This window comes from Pongo pygmaeus, chromosome 1 (genome assembly GCF_028885625.2).
Source record: "Pongo pygmaeus isolate AG05252 chromosome 1, NHGRI_mPonPyg2-v2.0_pri, whole genome shotgun sequence".
Taxonomy (NCBI): domain Eukaryota; kingdom Metazoa; phylum Chordata; class Mammalia; order Primates; family Hominidae; genus Pongo; species Pongo pygmaeus.
In genome coordinates this window covers 217,443,599-217,467,243 of record NC_072373.2, presented here as the reverse complement: position 1 = coordinate 217,467,243, position 23,645 = coordinate 217,443,599, and the positions used below count along the sequence as shown (strand labels likewise).

The 23,645-nt window shown below is 46.2% G+C and overlaps 1 protein-coding gene across 1 annotated transcript in view; it reads left to right on the top strand.

Moving 5' to 3' along the window:
• Nucleotides 1–15,970: 15,970 nt before the first annotated feature.
• PDPN (podoplanin) overlaps nt 15,971–23,645 on the top strand; it is a 34,312-nt gene continuing 26,637 nt past the window's right edge. The window contains 2 exon segments of the mRNA XM_054451408.2: nt 15,971–16,130; nt 16,132–16,310. Coding sequence (XP_054307383.1) covers nt 16,021–16,130; nt 16,132–16,310 — 289 coding nt within the window. The 5' untranslated portion in view covers nt 15,971–16,020.

Below are 23,645 nucleotides of genomic sequence, written 5' to 3'. Positions count from 1 at the left end.
CCTGGTTTGAGGGGTTGAGCCTTCCAGGACAGGCAAGGCAAGACACCCCCTGGTTTGAGGGGTTGAGCCTTCCAGAACAGGCAAAGAGAGACAGCCCTGGTTTGAGGGGTTGAGCCTTCTGCTAATTTCAAGGGTTGAACCTGATACAACCTCCCCCACCTTTCCTTCTCAGGGGACGAGACAGTAGCTCCACTCCCACAGGTCCCTACCCTAGGGGAAGAGAGACACAGAGAGGAGAGAGGGAAAGAGGCAGAGAGAGACAAGGGAAAAGAGAGTAGCTCCACTCCCGCAGGTCCCTATCATAGGAGAAGAGAAAGAGACACAGGAAAGAGGGAAAAGAGAGGCAGAGAGAGAGGGGAAAGAAAGGCAGAGAGAGACGAGAAAGAGAGGCAGAGAGAGAGAGGAGAAAGAGAGGCAGGGAAAGAGAGACAGAGAGAGAGAGGAAAGAGAGGCAGAGAGAGAGGGGAAACTGAGGCAGAGAGAGAGGAAAGAGGCAGATGGGGAAAGAGGCAGAGAGACAAAGAGGGAGTCAGAGCGAGAGAAAGAGAAAGTCAAAGAGAGAAAGAAAGAGAAAAACAGAAGTAGTAAAGAAAAAGTGTGCCCTATTCCTTTAAAAGCCAGGGTAAATTTAAAACCTATAGTTGATGATTGAAGGTCTTCTCCTTGACCCTATAACATTCCAATACCACCTCATTGTCAGTGTAAATAAGGGCATAGCCTGAAAGCACTGAGGTCATTGACAATGCATAGCCTTCCTATCAAAAATCCTTAACCCAAAGTGGCTGGGTACAGTGGCTCATGCCTGTAATCCCAGCACTTTGGGAGGCTGAGGCGGGCAGATCACGAGATCGGGAGATCAAGACCATCCTAGGTAACACGCTGAAACCCCGTCTTTACTAAAAATACAAAAAAAATAGCCAGGCATGGTGGCGTAGGCCTGCAGTCCCAGCTACTCGGGAGGCTGAGGCAGGAGAATGGTGTGAACCTGGGAGGCAGAGGTTGCAGCGAGCTGAGATTGCGCCACTGCACTCCAGCCGGGGCAACAGAGCGAGACTCTGTCTCAAAAAAATCCTTAACCCAGTAAATCACGGACGGTCCAAATGCATTCAATCTGTAGCGGCAACTGCTTTGTTAACAGAATAAAGTAGAAAAGTAACTTTTAGAGGAAACCTCATTGTGAGCACCTCACCAGTTCAGAACTATCCTCAGTCAGAAAGCAAAAAGGTAGCTTACTAACTCAAAAATCTTAAAGCATAGGGCTATTCTGTTAGAAAAAGATGATTTATCATTAACCACTGAAAATTCCCTTAACCCAGCAGGTTTCCTAACAGGGGATTTAAATCTTAATTACCATACAAAGGTCCGACCAGACCAAGGAGGAACACCCTTCAGGGCAGGAAGATAGATGGTTCCTCCCCGGTGATTGAGGGGGAAAAAAAACCCACAAGGGGTATACAGTAATTGATAGGGAAACTCTTGTAGAGGCTGAGTTAGGAAAATTGCCTAATAACTGGTCTGCTCAAACGTGGGAGCTGTTTGCATTCAGCCAAGCCTTAAAGTACTTACAGAACCACGAAAGAACCATCTATACCAATTCTAAGTTAATTTAGACTAAACAAGGTCTTATTAACAGCAAAGGATAATTGAAATCCCAAACTTAGAAGGTTTTCAACAAAAGTAAAGTTTGCTAACAGTTAACAGTGTAACGTGTATTATCCTAACTTCTAAACTTTTGGCCTTAGGCAGTCTAGTCTACAGACATGAAGGAAGTTCGCTTTAGAAAAGAATGATTATCTTTAGGAAAATTTTTTAAAATAGAAAGAAGAAAAGGGGGTGGGGGAGAATTTATGTAGAAAGAATGTTATATGATAAATTCTTGTCCTAAAATAAATTAACTGGTTGTTTTAAAAAAAAAAAAAAAAAAAAGATGTTTGAGACAAGTCAGAAAGTTGAGGCATGTCGAAAAATTATCTGTGAAAGTCATGGGAAAAAAAGGTTATAAGAGGAAATTTATGCAAGAAATGTCGTATAATTTAAAAGTAATTAGGCCTCCTAAATATAAAACTATTGAAGAAACAGTTTATGTGCAAGGTGTGTAAGGAAAGTAAAATATACTTTTGGTAAAAAGATTATAAGGAAGCATAAGAATATGAATTTTTACCTACATTAAAAGGTTAAAAAATATATTTTGTTTTAAAAGTTTAAGCAAGTTTTAAAATGTTAATTGTAAAGGAAATTCTGTGTGTAAACATATTAGCTAAAGTTAAAGAGGTATCCAGTTTCTCTGTGAAGTGGACATTAAAATAAAAGCACAACAGGTTTTTCTTAAAGCACTAATCTGCTCTTTAACAAAAATTATAAAAAAGGTTAAAAAGAGTCTATAAAAATCTTATGGTCAGACATTAAAAATTGGATAAATATGTCTACAAGATTTTATTAAAATTAAGTTTAACATTAATAACACACTAATATAAAGGTAAAGTTTAGCTTATCTGGTATAAAATCATACAGAAAGCATTGTTAAATATAAAATGGTGTTTGGCTTTCTTTGGTCTGAAAACTAATATAAATAGGTGCTAAAGGGAATTTCTCGGTAAGAAGGCACCAAAGACTATAAAAGTCATCGTTGATGTCCCCACATTTAAAACAAAAGGTCAATTTCTTAAAAATTATATGCTTGGTTTATCCATTTCCCTCAAAACTAAGTCTTTTAGCACAGGTACCACCCCTAGAATTTCCAGTAAACCAGCACCAGCCTGAAGATCACCTTCTCATCAAAGGGTGGAAAGAAGAAAAACTCGAGTCAGCCTGGGAAGGACCCTACCTTGTGCTGCTAACCACCGAGACTGCTCTTCATACAGTGAAAAAGGGATGGACTCAACACACCCGAGTCAAAGCGCCACCAACTCCCGAGTCATGTGCCACAGTACCAGGGGAAACCCCTACCAAACTAAAGCTAAAAAAAAAATTAACTCTTTCATCTATTCTATTATTCTTTCTTCTTTCCTCACTCTATTGCTGACCATCTAGTTATTAACATAACCAAGTCAATTTCGCCTCAAACTATTGCATTTAATGCTTGCCTTGTTATACCCTATGGGGACTTGCCAAGTCAAAAACAGCTCTCTACTTCAGAAAAGTACCTCTGTCCCTCCTGACTCTCCTCAGACTGGGCATTAGTAAATTGGAACCATTTAATCTGGGGAGATTTCAATAAAGACCCCAGTGTCAACCAGGAGTCTTGCCCCCGATGTAAAGTTTTTATGCTGTAGTTGGTCCAATATTCTGAGGACCACTAAAGAGCAAGGATAGACTGCCCCAATCAGTTTTTGTAATTTCCTAAAACCGTAAGTTCATTTTACTAAAGGGACAGCACCCCCTAACTGTCAGCTAAAGCAGTGCAACCCTATACAGGCTATTTCAAGTCCCCAAAGTTCTCCCCTTTTCTAAGCTGGTTCCCTTCTTTAAGCCAGTTTTATGGTATGGGGGCTGAGTTTTCAAGGACAGACCCTATTGGAGTCTTTAAAATGCGTATCTTTGATTCCCCTGCTGCCTGCATCTGCCTCTAAGCCTTCTTCCAAAATCTCTCACAACGGAACCATTGTTCCTCCTCCATCTAAAGACAAGACCAAGATAGCAATGGTAAAAATTAAAGACTTAAAACAAACTTTGGCAATTGAGACAGGATACCAAGATGTAAATGCCTGGTTGGAATGGATCAAATATTCCGTCCACACGTTAAACAAAAGCAATTGTTATGCTTGTGCGCACGGCAGGCCAGAGGCCCAGATTGTCCCCTTTCCACTAAGGTGGTCCTCCAGTTGACCAGGCATACGCTGCATGATAGCTCTTTTCCAGGATTCTACAGCCTGGAGTAATAAGTCGTGCCAAGCTCTCTGCTATATCCCAAAATCTGGCACCCTGCGGGTCAGCCCCCAAGGGCCATCCAGCCTCCATCACCCAACACTAAGTTCGCTTCGTGTCTCTCATGACAGGGAGGAAACTTAGAGTTCCTTGGAGACCTGAAGGAATGCAGTGAGCTTAAGAATTTTCAAGAGCTTATCAATCAGTCAGCCCTTGTTCATCCCAGAGCAGATGTGTCACGATATTGTGGTGGACCTTTACTGGACACTCTGCCAAATAACTGGAGTGGCACTTGTGCTTTAGTCCAATTAGCTATCCCTTTCACCCTGGCATTTCATCAACCAGAGGAAGGAAAAATAAGACATCGTAAAGTGAGAGAAGCCCCTTGTAGGTCTTTCAACTCTCACGTCCATTTAGACACAATTAAAGTCCCACGGGGAATACCAGATCAATTTAAAGCCCAAAACCAAACAGCTGCAGGATTTAAGTCAATATGTTGGTGGGTGACAATTAATAAAAATGTAAGTTGGATAAACTACATCTATTACAACCAACAGCGATTTATTAACTACACTAGAGATGCTGTTAAAGGAATAGCTGAGCAATTAGGGGCTACTAGCCAGATGGCTTGGGAAAATAGAATAGCCTTAGACATGGTATTAGCAGAAAGAGGAGGAGTTTGCATCATAATTAAAACTCAATGTTACACCTTCATCCAAAAAACAACACCGCCCCTAATAAAAGTATAACAAAAGCATTGCAAGGTCTGACTACTCTATCCAATAAGTTAGCCAGCAACTCAGGGGTAAATGACCCCTTTACAGGATGGCTAAAAAAAGGTAGTTCGGTAAATGGAAAGGAATAATAGCCTCAATTCTTACTTCCCTTGCAGCCGTAATAGGTGTACTTATTCTTGACGGGTGCTGTGTCATACCATGCATCCGTAATTAAATGCAGAGGCTTATAAAAATGGCACTTACTAAAACCTCCCTTAACTATCTTCCACCTTATCCAGAGAAGCTTCTCCTTTTAGAAAATCAAGCAAAACAACTAAGCCAAGACATGTTAAAGAAAAGTTTGAAAAGAAAGCTGTAAGGAAATACAAGGGGAGGGATTGTTAGGTATGAGTTCTAAATTTCTTTTCAAAAAATTAATATGTCAGTATGTTCAATTCTTTGCCTTCTACTTTTAAACTTAACTTCCTCGTAAAGCAACCTTTTTCGATTACCTACTCCACCCTGGCTCATTCTGATCACCTGCTCCACCCTAACTCATTCCAATTACCTGCTACCTGCTCTGCCCTGACTCCCGCCAAAGCACTCACCCCGTCATTCTCTTTAAATTAGCCAATCAGAATTCGTTTAGCCTGTGTGGCTAAATAGTTTAGCCCCTATTGGCTAACCCTAGCCAATAGGGGAACAACACAACAGCAGGGGCCATGTGCGTCAGGAATAAGAACCCCTCCCCCTCCCTTGTCAAAGTGTGCGCTCACCATGGTTCCATCTGTAAAGGCGCACCCTTCTGTAGAGCAGTAACTTGCCTTGCTGAGAATTAAAAAGAAAATTTTATATTCAAGTGCTATTTCTTTTGTGGCACCGAAACTTTATATATAACAAGATTAACAACAATAATAAAATAGAACAATTAACATACCAGCATCACTACTCTTGCGCTTTGGGGGCAATTATTAAGTAAAATAAGGCTGGAACACAAGCACTGCGATACCACGACTGTCAATCTGATCACCTAAGATGGCTACAAAGTGACTAAAAGGCAGGTAGCATTGACAATGTGAATACGCTGGACAAAGGGGTGACTCAAAGACTTTGGTGTGCTGAGAGCAAGGGAGCACAATATCGCAAGATTTCATCACGCTACACAGAAAGGTGCACAACTTAAAACTTATGAGTTATTTCTGAAATTTTCTATTTTATACATATACATTTTTTTAAAATTAAGACAGACTCTCACTCTGTTAGTGTTAGTGGTGCAGCCTCTGCCTTCTGGACTCAAGGTATCCTCCCACCTCAGCCTCCCAAGTAGTTGGGACTACAAGCATGCACTTGTAGTCCCACACCTGGCTAATTTTTTTTTTGTATTTTTGGTGGAGACAGGGTTTTGCCATGTTGCTCAGGCTGGTCTGGAACTCCTGAGTTCAAGCACTCGGCCTCCCAAAGTGCTGGGATTGCAGGCTTGAGCCACGGCGCCCAGCCCTACATTTGATATTTTCAAACCGCAGTTGACTACAAGTAACTGAAACCTTGGAAAGCACAAGTGTGGATAAGTGGGGACCATTAAATCACCAGGACTTACTAGATGACTACACATTTACCTATTATTCTTTCACTTAGAGGTCCTTAGGTTAATTGGATATACTCAAAAAATAGGAAAATGAAAACATTTCTAATCTCAAGAGAACTTTGCCAATGCATTTAAATAAATTGATTTTATCTTATCATATGCTTTACATCTATTTTCTTTCTTTCTTTCTTTTATTTTGAGATGGAGTTTCGCTCTTGTTGCCCAGGCTGGAGTGCAATGGCGCCATCTCGGCTCACTGCAACCTCTGCCTCCTGGGTTCAAGTGATTCTCCTGCCTCAGCCTTCTGAGTGGCTGGGATTACAGGCATGCGCCACCACACCTTACTAATTTTGTATTTTTAGTAGAGATAGGGTTTCTCCATGTTGGTCAGGCTGGTCTTGAACTCCTGACCTCAGGTGATCTGCCCGCCTTGGCCTCCCAAAGTGCTGGGATTACAGGTGTGAACCACCGCCCCCCCGCCCTCTTTCTTTCTTTATATGTGTTTTAGAGATGGCGTCTCAGTATATTGCCCAGGCTGGTTCCAAACTCTTGGCCTCAACCGACCCTTTCATCTCAGCCTTCCAAGTAGCTGGGATTACAGGTATGAGTCATGGTACCTAATTTACGTTTATTTTTATTTTTTTATTATTTATTTATTTATTTTATTTATTTTATTTATTTTTTGAGACGGAGTCTCACTCTGTCACCCAGGCTGGAGTGCAGTGGCACAATCTTGGCTCACTGCAAAAGCTCTGCCTCCCAGGTTCACGCCATTCTCCTGACTCAGTCTCCCGAGTAGCTGGAACTACAGGTGCCCGCCACCATGCCCAGCTAATTTTTTTTGTATTTTTAGTAGAGACAGGGTTTCACTGTGTTAGCCAGGATGGTCTCGATCTCCTGACCTTGTGATCTGCCCGCGTCGGCCTCTCAAAGTGCTGGGATTACAGGCGTGAGCCACCGCGTCCGGCCCCTAATTTACATTTATTTTTTAAAAACCCATAGAGCTGCAAATTTTACTCATTGAATTAATGGCACATCTCTCCCATGACATAATTGTCAAAGCCAGTCTTTATCAAATCATATTTCTTTCTGTCAAGAGTCTAACTTTATTTTCAATTCAAAATAACTTTATTATTATGTGAGGCAAGGTCTCCTCTGTCACTCAGATTGAGTGCAGTGGCTTCATCTCAGCTCACTGCAACCTCCATCTCTTAGGCTCAAGCAATTCTCCCACCTCAGCCTCCTGAGTAGCTGGGACTACAGGTGTGCACCACCATGCTCGGCTACTTTTGCATTTTTTGTAGAGACAGGGTCTCACCATGTTGCCCAGGCTGGTCCCAAACTCCTGGGCTCAAGTGATCCTCTTGCCTCAGCCTCCCAAAGTGTTGGGATTTCAGGGATGAACCACGGCGTCCAGCCCAAGATAACTGATTATATACCTTATTGAGAATTCAAACAGCATCCGAATTCTAATTCTAACATGGATACACGGATAAGGAAGGGAGCCTTGGCCATGACCTTGTCTCCTGTTTGAAGTGTTTGCTGCAGACTCCACGGTTTCTTGTCATTCTGTGTTCGCTTCAGTCTTTCAGGCTCTCCCTTGGCAGCAACACATCTGAGTCAAGAGCCAGGTTTTGGAAGAGGTCAAGTCATAAAATTAAAATTGTCATCACTCTGGCCGTCTGAATTCAGAATAACCCAATGAGGGTCAAAATATCCCAATTCTAAAGCTGGATTTCACACCTAACAGAATATCCACACGTGAGGAAAAGACAGAACGCTCTCCTGCTGCCCACCGTAGGGTACTCTGCTTAAGGGAGGCTGCGCACACACCGGTATTTCAAATTGTCCCTTAAATGCCCTTAGAAGGTTTTTAACATCCCTTAGGCAATGCACTATTCTAGGATTAAGGAGGACTGAGAAGTTTCTCTTTTTTTTTTTGAGACGGAGTCTCTCTCTGTCACCCAGGTTAGAGTATGGTAGCACTATCTCGGCTCACCGCAACCTCCACCTCCCAGGTTCAAGCGATTCTCCTGCCTCAGCTTCCCGTGCAGCTGGAATTACAGGCATGCACCACTACACCCGGCTAATTTGGTATTTTTAATAGAGACAGGGTTTCACCATGTTGTTCAGGCTGGTCTCGAACTCTTGACCTCACGTGATCTGCCCACCTCGGCCTCCCAAAGTGCTGGGATTACAAGCGTGAGCCACCGCACCCGGTCAGAAGTTTGTCTTTGTATAGCAAAGTGGAAGAAGAAACAATGGGATGGGGAAGTAGATCTGTGTTGAAAAGAACACATATGTTAGTGGAGAATTTGGAAACTGATGCCCTTTGAACTTTCCTGTGTGCATATGTGTCACCTGGAAGGGTCACGCTGCCTTCCCGCTTGGAAGACTGCTGCTCTACTCCGTTGACTTTTATTTTTTCTCAGAACAGTCAGCATAACCTCTCCTTACCTTTTTTTATTTCTGCTCCTATCATCTGTCTCCCACACAGAATCCAAGAGGCTCAGAAACCAGGACCTGGATGCCTTGTTCCCTGCCTTGTCCATGGAGTCTAGGACACTGCCTGGCACACAGCTGATATTAAATAGATAGTTGTCAAATAAAAGAATAAGTAATCGGTGTGGTAGCTCCCTGCTGTTGGTGCCAGTAATAAATATGTGATCAGGCTCCTTGGCCCTGCTAAAGAAAACAGTTAAATATCTCCAGTAACATCTTCCAGAAACCCCATGCCTCTCGCCTATCTCCAGAAACTCTAAACAGGCTGCTGCCATGCAAGGAGAGTTCCACCCTCTCCAATGCCCAATTCTGCCTCGCTAAAGGCAGCTTCGAGGCAGGGGCTCTGGAAATCAGATGCTAACACAAAAGCTGTTTTCTTCCAACTTTATTAACTTTTAAACCTTTTCCTGTTTTCCTGTCATGGCCAAACCCACCTCTTGGCAGCCACTGAAGTCTGAATATTTGAATTAGATTCCTGAACAGTGATTAAAACAGATTTGGGACCTCAACAAGACATTCCAAAATACCAACAAGATCCCAACTATTCCAAAGGGATTGCACCCATTGGAGGGAGGCAGGGTGGGGGCTCACCTGAGGGCCTCATGGCCTCATCTCTAGGGGGGCACCGTCTGTGCCGGGGAGAGAATTCCAGGCTGGGATGGCATGAGGCTTGTGGCGGTGGTGGTTTGCTGTCATCACCTCAGCTGGCAGGATGAAGGGAGAAGTTGCTCTCATCAAACCTCCAGCAGAGTGAAGCTCCTGCTTAGGTGTTACCAGGGACGCGTGGAGACCTTACCACCATCATTTTCACAAGCCCAGTTTCCACCCAGGGAAACTGAGCGAAAGAAAGGCTGGGACTGGGATCTGCAAGGCCACCACCCTTCCAGAGGGCAGGAAGGTAAATACCAGCCTCCCTCCTGCCCTCCCAGACTGTCCCTGTGTGACTTCCCCGTCTCCCACACTGAAACACATTCATTCAGATTGTTTTCCAAGCAGGGTACCGAGTCTTCATAATCAAGGGCTCTCTGAACACACCAATGAAAGGAGCTTTCTGTGTGTATTGGTCTGAATTGTAAAAAAAATCAACCTCCCCAATGCTTGTCTGTCCATTAAAACTCAGTATTTATCTTAAAAAAAAAAAAATCCACTCCGACTCTATGCTCCCAACCCATTAAAGACTTTCATGTCCATCAGAGATACCTGATTCAAATCTGATGCATGGGTCCAGCCAATTTTTTCTTTTGGCTTGGGGGATGGGTACTTTGTAAATAAGCAATGTGTTGTTGTGAAGAAAAATTACCAATGGTCTGAGTTCCTTTTTTGCGTTTCTTTGGTGCAGCATGGAGCCCAGCATCAGATGCGGAGTAAATAAAACGCGGCGTCTCACCTTCCCTGCGAGGGGATCACGTTCACCCCCTTGACCAGGTCGGTGCTCTTCGTTCTCCTGGAGCATGTGGTGCTCACTCTGTACACACAGCTACATCCAGCAGCGGGGCCCAAGGCTTCCCTGGGATGACAAACAACACAGAAGCCTGTTGATCTGCAGAGATGAATGTTTTCCTTTCTGCTTCATGCAAAAGCCCCATGCTTTTAATAGACCAGTGGAAAACTAAACGTCGCACCTTGTTCCTTGTCCTGAGATGCCGCAGGGCCCCGCCTCAGCCACAGAAGATGCAATTGGTGAAGACTCAACCTTTCCCTACCAAGTGAGTGGGTAGAGCTGCCCACTGAGGGGTTGACCACATGTGACGTCTGTTAGATAAGAGGACAGAGAGAAGGTGACTGGCTCAAGCCAGACTCAGGAGACATCACAGCTAGCAAATCCTGTTTGATCAAACTGAAGTATGAAATGGATGGGACGGGCGCGGTGGCTCATGCCTGTAATCCCAGTACTTTGGGAGGCCAAGGTGGGTGGATCACGAGGTCAAGAGATTGAGACCATCCTGGCCAACATGGTGAAACCCTGTCTCTACTAAAAATTCAAAAATTAGCTGGATGTGGTGGTGTCCACCTGTAGTCCCAGCTACTCGGGAGGCTGAGGCAGGAGAATCTCTTGAACCTGGAAGGCGGAGGTTGCAGTGAGCCAAGTTTGCACCACTGCACTCTAGCCTGGTGACAGAGGGAGACTCCGTCTCAATAAATAAATAAATAAATAAATAAATAAATAAAAAGTGTGAAATGGGTACAATGTGTCTTCAGCAGCTCCAGGCTTTCTATTTTGTGCGCTTACTCCTTGGCAGTATCCAAGAATCAAGTACCCATGGTACCTCATCGAAACATCCTCCTGGGAAAGGGAGAGAACCCCATGCACGTCGAGGTCTGCGAGACCAACTGTGCTAAGTGTGTGTCCTTTCCAGGTGTACTGGCAGCCTAAAAGGCATCCTTAGCCATCAGTGAGTTTGCAAGGGGGAGGGGAAGTGTACTGAGATTTGGGGAGGTGCTGGCAGGGCTCTCCCAGCAGCCCCCAAAAACACAAAAGTTACTTACTTGTTTTGTCTTTGGCTGATTGTACATTACATGTCATTGACTCCACCTCCAGCCTCAGGTTGGGCTGAGATTCTTTTATGGTGAGGGTCTTCCGGTGGGCTAAGGAAAATTACAAGCTTGACTTTCACAAGTATTGATGGAGCAGTGGTAGAGGCAGAGGCCAGACAGAGAGAGAGAGATAGCTCTCAAAGCTAAGCTCCTGGCTTTGGGAGCTTAGGATATCATCAAAGAGGGCAGAGATAAAGCATAGCTGGGAACACACTGGGCTCAATCCTTTAACTATAGTGGGGTGGCATGAGACAGCCCTATTGCTGGGAGGAGATCCAGCTCCGCAGGGGTACAGGGCAGGGGCCTTCAAATGGTAGATGCACACAGATTTCCCCAGAAGAATGCCAGCAAGGATGGGTCCAAGGGGATCAATTTCCAGTGCCTCAATGTTCCTAAGTTTTGTTCTATTTTATAATTTTTTTTTTTTTTTTTTTTTTTTTGTAGAGACAGGGTCTTGCTATGTTGCCCAAACTGGTCTTGAACTCCTGGCCTCAAGCAATACTCTTGCCTTGGCCTCCCAAAATGCTGGGATTACAGGCATGAACCACTGCCCTGGCTCCTAAGTTTTCTTTTCTTTTTTTTTGAGACAGAGTTTCGCTCTTGTTGCCCAGGCTGGAGTGCAATGGTGCGATTTCGGCTCACCGCAACCTCCGCCTCCCAGGTTCAAGCGATTCTCTTGCCTCAGCCGCCCTAGTAGCTGGGATTACAGGTATGTGCCACCACGCCCGGCTAATTTTGTATTTTTAGTAGAGATGGGGTTTCTCCATGTTGGTCAGGCTGGTCTCAAACTCCTCACCTCAGGGGATCCGCCTGCCTCGGCCTCCCAAAGTGCTGGGATTACAGGCGTGAGCCACCACACACGGCCCTGGCTCCTAAGTTTTCTACTGAAACTTCTGGGAAAATGCAGCACCTTCCCAATAACCCATCCCCAATTTACCAAAAGACAAACAAAAAAAGCAGATTCTTATCCATCCCATATCTTCTTATGGAGCATTTCCTGGGGTGAAAAAAATCTCTTTAGTCCCAGGTTGGCAGTGTGAAACTGTGTCTTTCCCTGTGTCATCCAGAAAACCACCAGGATGGCTCATATTAGAAAGGCTAATATTAGTGGCGATGTCAGTTTACAAATGAGGAAGAGACTGTCTCCAGCTGGACCAAAGTTTCTCTCTTCAAAGATGGCAGGTTGAGTTTTCTGCCTTCCAGGGCCTGTGTTCCTATTTAGCAGGTTTGAAGGAAAGGCTGTCCATTTACATGAGAGGAGCCAAGTGCGTGCACAATGGGTAAACATACTTGTAACTTACATCCCATATTCACTTTGGAGCGGGGTTTTAGTTAAAATGAGGTGGCATTTGGTTCTTTACATCAAAATGTGAACTATAGGACACAAAGATAGTTCGTATGCAGCCTCTCTTAGCTGCTGAAACTGGCTTGAGGTGTGCAGTAGCTTAACAGGAGAGAAAGTTTGTAAGGCCGGTCCTCTGTCCAGTCAGTTGTAGCAGTCTGGGTTATAAATCAGAATTTTGGTCCCACTCAAACCCATAAGTGTTACTTATTCCTGGGCCATAGAGCTGCCTTTGCTGTCAGAGATTCAGCTGGGGGTATATCAGCTCTGGAACATTGCATATTGATTTTTAAAGTTATTATTATTATTATTATTATAGAGTAAGGGTCTTGCTCTGTTACCCCAGCAGGAATGCAGTGGCATGATCGTGGCTTACTGCAGCCTTGACCTCCTGGGCTCAAGTGATCCTCCCAACTCAGCATCCTGAGTAGCTGGGATCACAGGTACGTGTCACCACACCTGGCTAATGTTATTTTTATTTTTTATAGAAGCAGGGTCTTGCTATGTTGCCTAGGCTGGTCTCAAACTCCTCGCCTCAAGTGATCCTCTCCCCTCTGCCTCTCAAAGCATTGGGATTACAGGTGTGAACCACCTCGGGTTGGGGGGCTGGTGTCCCATTGTGTGTTGAGAAGCATCTTCCCAGCCAGGTCAGCCCAGGCTGCCTGGAGCAGCTCAGCCAGGTGCTCTCTGGACTATGCAGAGCCCTCAGGAAACACAGAGCTTGAGGAGACCCTGACGTGTCATCTCCAGCATCCCCCAGGGTGGAAGGTACCAAACTGGCAGCTCTGGCTCAGATCCTCATTCCACTGCTGGTCCCACCTTTTGGGGGTCCTCTTGCTTCCTAAAAGCAATTTACAGATGTTTCCCACTCAGTCCTGCAAGGCACAGGCACAGTACTAGTAACAGGCTCAACTCCTGCTCTGCAATGGAAATGCATGACCCCACGGCTCCTACCTTGTAGGATCCCAGACAATTTGCATGGTGGCCTCTAACCCACAGTCCTCAAAGTGGGGACCCAGGACCAGTAGCTTCAGCATCACCTGGCAACTTGTTGGAAATGCAAATTCTTGGGCCCCACCCCTTAGCTATTGAATCAGCACTTTGGCAGTGGAGCTCAGCAGTCTTGCCTTCCAGGCAAGCAAGCCCTCCAGGTGAATCCACTCTCAACCTCACTTGTGTAGGAAATGGGTATCATCAATGTTCGGAAGCCAAGGGTTGTTTTGGGACTGAAAGGAGATAGTGCATGTTCCTGGCAGGAAGGTGAAGGCCAGTATGTAGCAGCTGCTGTTATGTCACCAATAACGCATCATCATTCACAGCCACGGCTTTCTGAGCTTAAGCTGTTTGCCAAGAAGGGAGCCACATACCCTCCTTCTTTCCCTCTTCCCCTCAGCTGAGCCGGGTCTCATGCTTCCAGATTCCCCTGTGTTTCACTTCAGCTCCTTTAGCTAACCGAGTCTCACCGCCCAAGGCCCATATTCCTTATCTCATGAGCTGCTGGCTCTATCTGGTCCAGGAGGGTGAGTTCTTTCTTCCCTCTGGTCTTCAGATTCCCCCTCCCAAGACCCAGCCTTTCTCCCTAGGTTTTCAGACCAACAGCACCCAGAGCCCATCCACAAACTCCTTCATCTTGGCCCCTCTCCCCACCACAGGACCCCCAGCTGAATGCAATTCCTTATTACCTCGCACTCCTCCGTCGTGATCAAAAGGTCATGTGACCAACCTTCTAGATTCTAGACACATCTGGGGGTGCGGGATAGAAGGCAGGTGTCCTTGAATCATGACCTAGCCTCAGCATCCCTCTAAATTAGTTGCATGTCACCCAATCTCCCCCACCTAGGCTTCATTGTGTTTCAATCTTTTAAATAAAGCAGGCCATCTTTCTTTCTGTGTGTGACCTTGGAGTTACACATATGCAAAATAGATGTGCATCTATTCTCCATCTAACAGGCTCAACAGACAATGCACAATTCCTCCTGTCAACAGACATTATTGACAGTAGAGTCAAAAAACTCATCTCCAAGATGGGGAAGTCAGTTCAAGAAAGAGTATCTGTATCAGGAGTCTTCTCTTTACATTTCCAACCCCTTGGCTCTAGGGGTGTTGCCGCTACCCCTCATCTTCTAGGTTCAGGTGCTCAGCTCCTGTTTGTAGCCCCAGGACAAGACGTTACCTGGGAGATCTTTAGAAATGCAGAATCTCTCCCTACCCCACAACAGAATTGCACCTGCATAACCAGCGCCCCAGGTAGATCCGACTGAGAAGCTATGATGAAGGGCAAGGTTTGCCAAATGTTCCTGGGGACAAGTTCTCCAGTGACACTGGTTTAAAATAGGAATTCCCAAAAGGTCTGATTAATGAGTTTGGGGGTGGAACCCAGGAAACTGGGCATTTAAAACAATCTCTCCTGTGATTCTTAGAAAGTAAATTTATAATGGGGCGGGGTCAAAGATAAGCATCTGAAAACAATTTTCACCCAATGTGGAGCTTTGAGACAGCATTAGTCTTCAGGTTCTTTTGTTGAATGGAATTTGTGGCATCTGGGAGTGGAGCAGAGACCACTTCCCAAACTCCTGTTCTTCTTCTTATTTTTTTTTTAAATTCCAGCAATTCAGAAGGAATTAAAGTAAAAGACGTAAGTTCTCTGGTTGCTGATATCTGGTACCTGAGATCAAGGCAAGATTGCTTAAACCAGTAAGTGAGGAATATAGGGGCAAATTCAGGAATAAAGAGGGTGAGCCGGGCCTGGAAGGAGACACAGGTTTGGCGACCAGACGGGTCACCGCTTGGCCCGGCCTAATCCAACTGCGCACATCGGTGGGCCACAGCATCGCAGCGCTGGATCCCCGGGTCGGGAGAGGCGGATGGAGTTCAGCCTCTTTTTCAAAACTGCCAAAGCCACCCGGTCTGCCAAACTCCCCCACCAGCCAGCTCTGGGGCAGCCCCCCGGAGCCCGCCCGCTCTGGTCCCCGGGACAAGGGCGCAATTGACCAGCGCGGGCCGCCTCCGGCCCACCCAGATGACGGCCAACTTTTCTTTTTTTTTTTTTTTTTAAGCCATCAAATTCAATATTTACAGGAACAACCCCATGCTTGGTTCTAAAACTACTGGCCACTCAAGGAACAGTTTACTTCTCACTTCTGCCCATAACAAGAAAAACATAGACTTGTGCCTTACTCTTAAAAAAAAAAAAAAAAGAAGAATAAATATAGGTTTTTAAAAATTTATATATAATTTTTAAAACTCCGTTTGTTGCATGTGGTTCCTTTCCCTCCTGTTGTTGAGCAGAATAAAAGCCCATTTTGCCAGGGCCCGCAGTCCTGGCGGCCCCCGCAGCTGCGGCCCTGTAACTTTAAACCTGGCCTGAGATCATCGTTTTGGCGCCGGCCAAACAGAGCCCGAGGGCGGGCCTAGCGCGCCCTGACGGAGACCACCTTGCAGCCGACCCTGCTCCCCCGCCTCCTCGGGAGAGATAAATGCTGACTCCGCTCGGAAAGTTCTCAACTGCAAAGTTTGCTGTCCGGCTGTCTGGGGTCTGGGAAGCTCGGGCACTCTCCCGCTCCGGGGCTCCTGCTCCCACTCCTCCAGCCCCCACCGTCACGCTCCTCCAGGCTGGGCCTGTGGCCGCGGTACTTTTTAATCTTCCCCCAGCTCAGAAGCTTGCTGCTCGGCCCGCAGGAGAGCAACTCAACGGGAACGATGTGGAAGGTGTCAGCCCTGCTCTTCGTTTTGGGAAGCGCATCGCTCTGGGTCCTGGCAGAAGGAGGTAAGACCCAGCAAAAGTGGCTTCCTGCGGTCGCTGATGGGGACGAGTGAGTAGAGACTTGCTGGACTGCCCGGGCCTGGTATTATTCGAGGTTGTCTCGGGGAGCGCGGGGGAGCTGAGGGTGTGTGCGTGCCAGGCGGCTGAGCGCCGGAGGAGGAGAGGCAGCGGCTTAGCCGGTGCCAGGTCCCAAAGACGCAGCTGCGCGGGTGTGCCGGGAGGAGCCCCGGAATCCACAGGCTGCGAGGTGGGCAGCAGAGGCGGCCTCCCTCCGTGTCGGCAGCGCCAGAGAGATCGGGTGGAAGGTTCACAGTAGGCAGCCCCGCTTGCTGGCAGCAGTGACTGGGGTTTCCTTCCCGTAGGGCGGTGTGTTGGAGGAATACGCACGCCTCGGGAGAAGCTGGCCCCGTAGAATCAGGAGGGACGTTCAGGAGGGCTTGGGCCAAGAGGAGGGTTCTCCGCTCTGCGGTGGCCCTGGTCCCCCTTGGGACTACCTAGTCTGGCGCCCTGCCTGTTGGACACACTCAGTACCCCGTCACTGGACTGGAAGAGGCCTCCTTTATCCTCTTTAGAGAGGATGGTGTGTGTGGAAAGGACCCAAGTGGAGGCTTCTGCGGAGTGTGAGTGCATGAGGATTGTTACGCGTTACGAACATTGAGGTTTAAGTGGGTTTGAGCCACGTGTTCATCTTGGGCAACAACATCAGTGGCTGAATGCCTGTTGGTGACTCCTTAGGCTTTAAATATATTGGATCCCATGTTGGGGTGGGGCGTCCATAGCTTCCATTACCCTTTGTCCTCTCCTGGAGCCTTACCTATTCCTGCTGGGTTGCTGTGTTGGTGGTCTCCATTGTCATCTGTCAACATTTTGTTTCTTTTCTTGGGTTTTTATTTTTATGTTTCCTCAATAGAACATATGTTCTGCAGGACGCAGCTACATCCAGCTTTGATTCCCCACGGCCAAAACAATGCCTGGCACATAGTAGTTGCTCACTAAATGTTGGTTGAAGGAATTGTAAGCTAACTCGTGATCTTTGGGGCTGGAGGTTGCTGAGCTGTGCTGTGAAAAGTAAACATTTTCCAAAAATTGTGGATCAAGGTAGGCCTAGGCCCAGAGGAATGCTTCTTGGAGAGGGAACGGTTTGAAGGAGGGGTACGCCTGACCTGGGCTCCTACAATGGTCCACACAAACTAAAATACCCAATCTCAGGGAAATGATAGAGTACTGCTCTGTGCTGGGCTGTCTGCTTCAAAGGGACTGAGCAACTCTTTTTATAGGGGCCGTGGGTTATTCGTAGCAGTCCTATCTTTGGAACTTCTCTTTCCACTGGAATATATACAGTTCTGTATTTTCAGTTACGTTTCCTTTTTGGCGAGACAATGTGCAAATGACACCGTTTTGTGCTCACCAGGGCAAAGTAAGGGCGCGCCCTCCCTTCAGCATCTCAGCCCTGCTAAAGGAAAAGCTGCTGGGTAACATCCTTTGTTTTTGCCCAGGGAAGCTTTAGCTGTGATTCCCTTCAGCCAGCTCCTGAATGTCAAAGGTACTCCTAAAAGATGGCGTTAAAACCGAAAAACCATCGTTGGTGCTGGAAACTCCACTACTAAAGAAAGAAGTGGTATGAGGGGCTGGCTGAGTGAGGGTGGGTGCTGAGTTGCCTGGCTGCCAGAGGAGCAGAGGCCCAGCAGGGTTTTTGTCTGAGAATAATGAGCGAGGCGACTTGAATATGGATGAATAACATCACTGAGCGAAGCTATTGTCGGCTTTTGTTGGGGAGCTGGGCTGGGGGGTAATTATGGTGATGAATTTTATGATCCTTTTCATAAGATCCTACGCCCTACTGGGTTTCCCTCCTCCAGGGTTGTAATCTGGTTCAGTTTTATAATCTGGTCCCATGTGTCATCCCTTTGGGTGTTAGTAGATTCAAACGAGGTCTGTTGTCCACACATCTGGTGTTTTCTTCCATTGTCAGGCCCCACCCTCATGCTGAAGTTTCATCGGGAAGGCATGTTTTGGGGGCCTCTTCATTAGAGAGTTTATTTTGTGAGATTCTGCAAGCTGCTGCTCGCTGCTAACCCACATGCGCTTTTCCGGGACCAATCCACCCAGGATTAATCATGCAGCCAACAAATTTCCCTGTGATTTCCCCGAAACGCTTGCCAGTTTGGAGGCCCTGAAATCCTCATGAGTTGTTAAGAGTTTTTGTTGCACTGAAGGCAATTAATAAAGATCAGGTCTGTTAGAGGTTTTGTGAGGGAGGCCTCTGCATTGCACTGGTGTATAAGATCCAAAATAGCATTGAATATAGAGAAGCACAATTTAAAAAAATGTGTCCGGGCATGACAAGGCTAAGTCTGGACATGGCCAAAGGGACTAAACTCCTTCCTTTCTTTGGCTTCTGTAAAATGAGCAGCACGCGAGTGACTCTCCACGGTAGAATTAGAGGACCCCAAGCCTTGGCATGACAGTGGATGGTCAGGCCAAGAAAAAAGGACACGACCATCCTCTCATTCCCATCGCCTGCCACGTGCTAGGAATGTTTCTAGCTACTTCTTTCAATCCTCATAATACCTGTAAATTACACACTGTTATCTCGGAATATACCAGAACTGGGTTTGAAAAATAGGTCTAACTTCAAACCGCAAGATCTTTTTACTACACTACTCTGCCATTTAAAAAAAAAAAAAAGAGGCTGGGCATGGTGGCTCACGCCTGTAATCCCAGCACTTTGTGGGGCCGAGGCAGGCGGATCATGAAGGTCAGGAGTTCGAGACCAGCCTGGCCAATATGGTGAAACCCCGTCTCTACTAAAAATACAAAAATTAGTTGGGCATGGTGGTGCGCGCCTGTAGTCCTAGCTACTCGGGAGGCTGAGGCGGAAGAATCGCTTGAACTCGTGAGGCGGAGGTTGCAGTGAACCGAGATCACACCACTGCACTCCAGCCTGGCAACAGAGCGAGACTCCGTCTCAAAAAAAATAAATAAAAACAAAGTAAAGAGGTTGAACTTGAAATTAAAGGTTAACCTCACTTTAAGCCTCTTAAACGTAGAAACAAAATTTTCTAAAGATAGGAGAATTCCTTTACATTTAAATGCTCCCCATAATGTCCTTTTAAGAATGAAATTGTCACAGTACATTAAAATAGGTTTTATTAATTCATTCTGCAAATAGTTATTAAGCATTTCCTGAGTTCTTGGTGTGTTACTAGATGCAGAATTTGAACTGCGTGCACTTTTGAGAGAGGCACACCTCACATTCTAAAGTGTGCCCTGCAGTCCTCACCAGCAAAGCAATGAACATGCTCTTTCAAATTCCATCGGCTTATCTGAATATTTGTCATATTTCTGGCTTTGGAAAGGAGGCATGCCAGGTTATAACTTGTGGAAATACGACGGGGGAGGAGGAGGAGGGAGAGAGAACTCAACTACAGGATTACCCTGGTGAAATTTATTTGACGAATCTGAATCAGATCCTGTAGGGCTTTTCCAGGAAGCCTTGCCACTCTTGGTGCCCCAAAACCTCTCAGAAATACCCAGTGTGCACGTTTTATTGAAGAGAATCAGAGAATCAACTGATGGAGGGTGCTGGACACTTCCAAGTGGACAGTTACTGTGATGAGTCTTAGGATTCTCATTTGCTGGGCAAGAGATAAAGCTCCGTGATTAGGCATTTTATCGGGGGCTGTGAGCTAGAGCCCCCGGTAGGGAATAACTGGAATTCTGCCAATTCCATCCAAGGCAGGAAAACAAGGTGACTGTTTCCTTCCCACATGTCTAAGCCCAGTGCCCGTCCACTGGCCTGTTGGCAGCCAGCCAGATGATGGCAAGCTCCCCTGAGTGTCAGCCGAAAGAGGTAGGAGGGCTCACCCTGTTTGTCTGGCTGAGTGTCTGAGTGTCTTTGCCTTGAGAATTGCTCAGAGATGGATTTGTCCTTTGAAGTGAATCAAGCTAAGTCCAGGGGGAAGTACGCAGGTATGGCCAACTCGTTCATGTAGTTTTCTGAGGAGCTGAAAGCTGACATTGTGAGGCAATGCTAAATTTAATGAACCCCCCCGCCGCCCAAACACACACACACCCCGGAGAAAGATGTGATGTGCTCTTGACTGCCATCCAGAGAGGCCAGGACACACACACACACACACACACACACCCACACACCCACCCACCCCCGGAGAAAGATGTGATGTGCTCTTGACTGCCATCCAGAGACACACACACACACACACACACACACACACACACACACACACACACACACACACACACACACACACACACACACACACACACACACACACACACACACACACACACACCCCCCCCGGAGAAAGATGTGATGTGCTCTTGACTGCCATCCAGAGAGGCCAGGCCACAAAGTGCTCCAGGCAGTAGAGGGAGACCAACCCTGACCCACTGGGGTAACAATCACCATCGTTAATGTTTGCAGCATGTACAAATGCCAGTTACACAGAGTGTAAATGGGAAGCAGGAAAGGGGCATGCTAGAATATTTTTAACATATTATTGATGAGAACAGGGCACTTCCCACAATTCATCAGGGTGTCTCCATCCAGGAGAACACAACACAACTCATATTAAAAAAGCTGTGATGTAGTGAATATTGTCCTGCCCCAGAGAAGGGAATCAGTTTGCCTAGAAGAGGAGAAGAATGAGAATTTGTTGATGTTTAAACCTTCCCTGCCCAAAGAATTAACTGATTTAACAAATATTTTTATTATATATAATATAAATATATATAACTATATATTATATATAATATAAATATATATAACTATATTGTATATAATATATATATAACTATATATTGTATATAACTATATGTAACTATTATATATTTACATATATATAAAATATATATATAATATATATATTTTTTTGAGACAGGGTCTCACTCTGTCACTCAGGCTGGAGTTGAGTAGCACTATCTCGGCTCACTGTAGCGTTGACCTCCCGGGCTCAAGCGATCCTCCCACCTCAGCCTCCTGAGTAGCTGGGACCACAGGTGTGCACCACCACACCCAACTGTTTTTGTATTTTTAGTAGAGATGGAGTTTCACCATGTTGCCCAGGCTGGACTCGAACTCCTGAGCCTGCCTTGGCCTCCCAGAGTGCTGGGATTACAGGTGTGAGCCACCATACCTGGCCAACAAATATTTATTGAATAGCTACTGTGTAAGTCAGGCAGTGCGGAACAAGGCAAACCCTATCCCTGCTTACAGTTAGTAGGAAAGGTGTCATATGTGGTGACTGGGGATATTCTGATCTCAATCAAGGTGGTTTTGTGATGAATCAGAGATCTTTGTTTTGTCACAGTCTGGAAATTTATTCCACCCAACAGCTCCACCCTTTGCTTTTGTTGTAAATAGGAAAAATAGCATCTTGGGGGGTATCTCACCCCTGAGAAGGGCATGCCTTGGACAGCAAATATGCATACAAAGCGTTGGAAAACAGTTTCCTCTTCTAAATAAACTATTTGGTTTTCTGGCCTCTTGTGAGCTTGGCTAATGGGAAACAGTTTGTTCTGAGCCAAATCTCCCCATAAGATTAAATGTGAATCTGTAAAGCTAAGGGATCTAGATTCTGAATGGCTGGTGTTAATAGCGCGAACAATATAATAACAGCTAGCATTTACTGAGTGCTTAGCGTGTGTGAACCCCTTTCTAAGCTCTGTTTCATTCAGTCCTCACAACAGACTACTCGGCTGGAGCTTCTTGTATTTTATAGAGGAATTAAGAGACTCAGTGAGGTTCAGTAGCCCACACACAGACACGGAGCTTGTAAATGGCAGCAGTGAGACTGAACCCAGGCTGCTCAACCCTAGAGCCCACGCCCCTAACCACTTAGCTACACAATCAGCTATGCTTGGAATAGCTTGAATCTGTGCCACTGAGGACACCCAGAAAAGGGAGAGGTTGATTCCTTCAAGTACTTCTTACCTTAAGGCAGCAAACCACTTGTATTGATTGATTGATCGATTGAGATGGAGTCTTGCTCTGTCGCCCAGGCTGGAGTGCAGTGGTGCCATCCCAGCTCACTGCAACCTCCGACCCCCAGGTTCCAACCATTCTTCTGCCTCAGCCTCTCTAGTAGCTGAGATTACAGGCATGTGCCACCATGCCTGGCTAATTTTTGTACGTTTAGTAGAGATGGGGTTTCACCATGTTGGCCAGGCTGTTCTTGAACTCCTGACCTCAAGTGATCCACCTGCCTCAGCCTTCCCAAGTGCTGGAATTACAGGCGTGAGCCACCGCGCCCTGCCACCACTTGTTATTTTTACATACATGATTTCTTTCCAGCTTGTATTAACTTTGTTGGTTGCATACATAATGCTGATGATGTGTATACCCAGTGCTGGGAGTACTGAATCGAAGGATGCTGTCCCTGTCCCCTTAAGCATTTACAGAGCACACATATTAAGTTAAAGAGGAAGCATATGCTGTGATTGCAGCTTGCAAAGAGGCAAGACAGGTGCGTGTTTTCTACACATGTATAAAGAACATACAAGCAACAGATAAAGTCGTGTCCTGCGCGGCACACGCTGTTGTCTGTTGCTAGGGATTTAGAGATAAGAGAGAATCTTGGGATTGGGAGGAGCTAGAAAAAGCCTTGTGGGGAAGATGTGACTTTATCTTGGCGTGAAAAATGGTGGGGTTGGTTGGAGCAGGTGGCAGGGACAGTTGGTCTAGGCAGAAGAAATGGCTTGAGCAAAGGCATGGAAATTGTATCAGTCCGGGTTTTTTGTGGGAATAGGCGTGGGCATTGAGGGCTGGCAAGAGTGGTGGAGGCTGGGGGTTAGAAGGGTTGAGTTGGGCAATGACAGGAAACTGGGGAGACAGATGAGTCCGTGCTGAGTGGAAGAGGCGGGACCTTTTTCTGTAGGCAGGAATAGAGAATGGGAGTGGCCCATGAATGCGGGTTGTCAGAAGATAATGAAGAAGGAGCCATAGGAGATTGAATCTCGTTTGTGGGACCAGTCTAGGGGCAGGTGCGGTGGAGGGGTGGGTGGGGGTCATCAGGAGGTAAAGAGACAAAATGTGGTGACAACAGAAAGTGGGAATGAGACCAAATTTCTTTTCTTTTTTTTTCAGACGGAGTCTCGCTCTGACACCCAGGCTGGAGTGCAATGGCGCGATCTTGGCTCACTGCAACCTCTGCCTCCCGGGTTCAAGCGATTCTCCTGCCTCAGCCTCCTGAGTAGGTGGGATTACAGGCACGTGCCACCACACCCGGCTAATTTTTGTATTTTTAGTAGAGACGGGGTTTCATCATGTTGGTTGGGCTGGTCTTGAACTCCTGACCTCGTGATCTGCCCACCTCA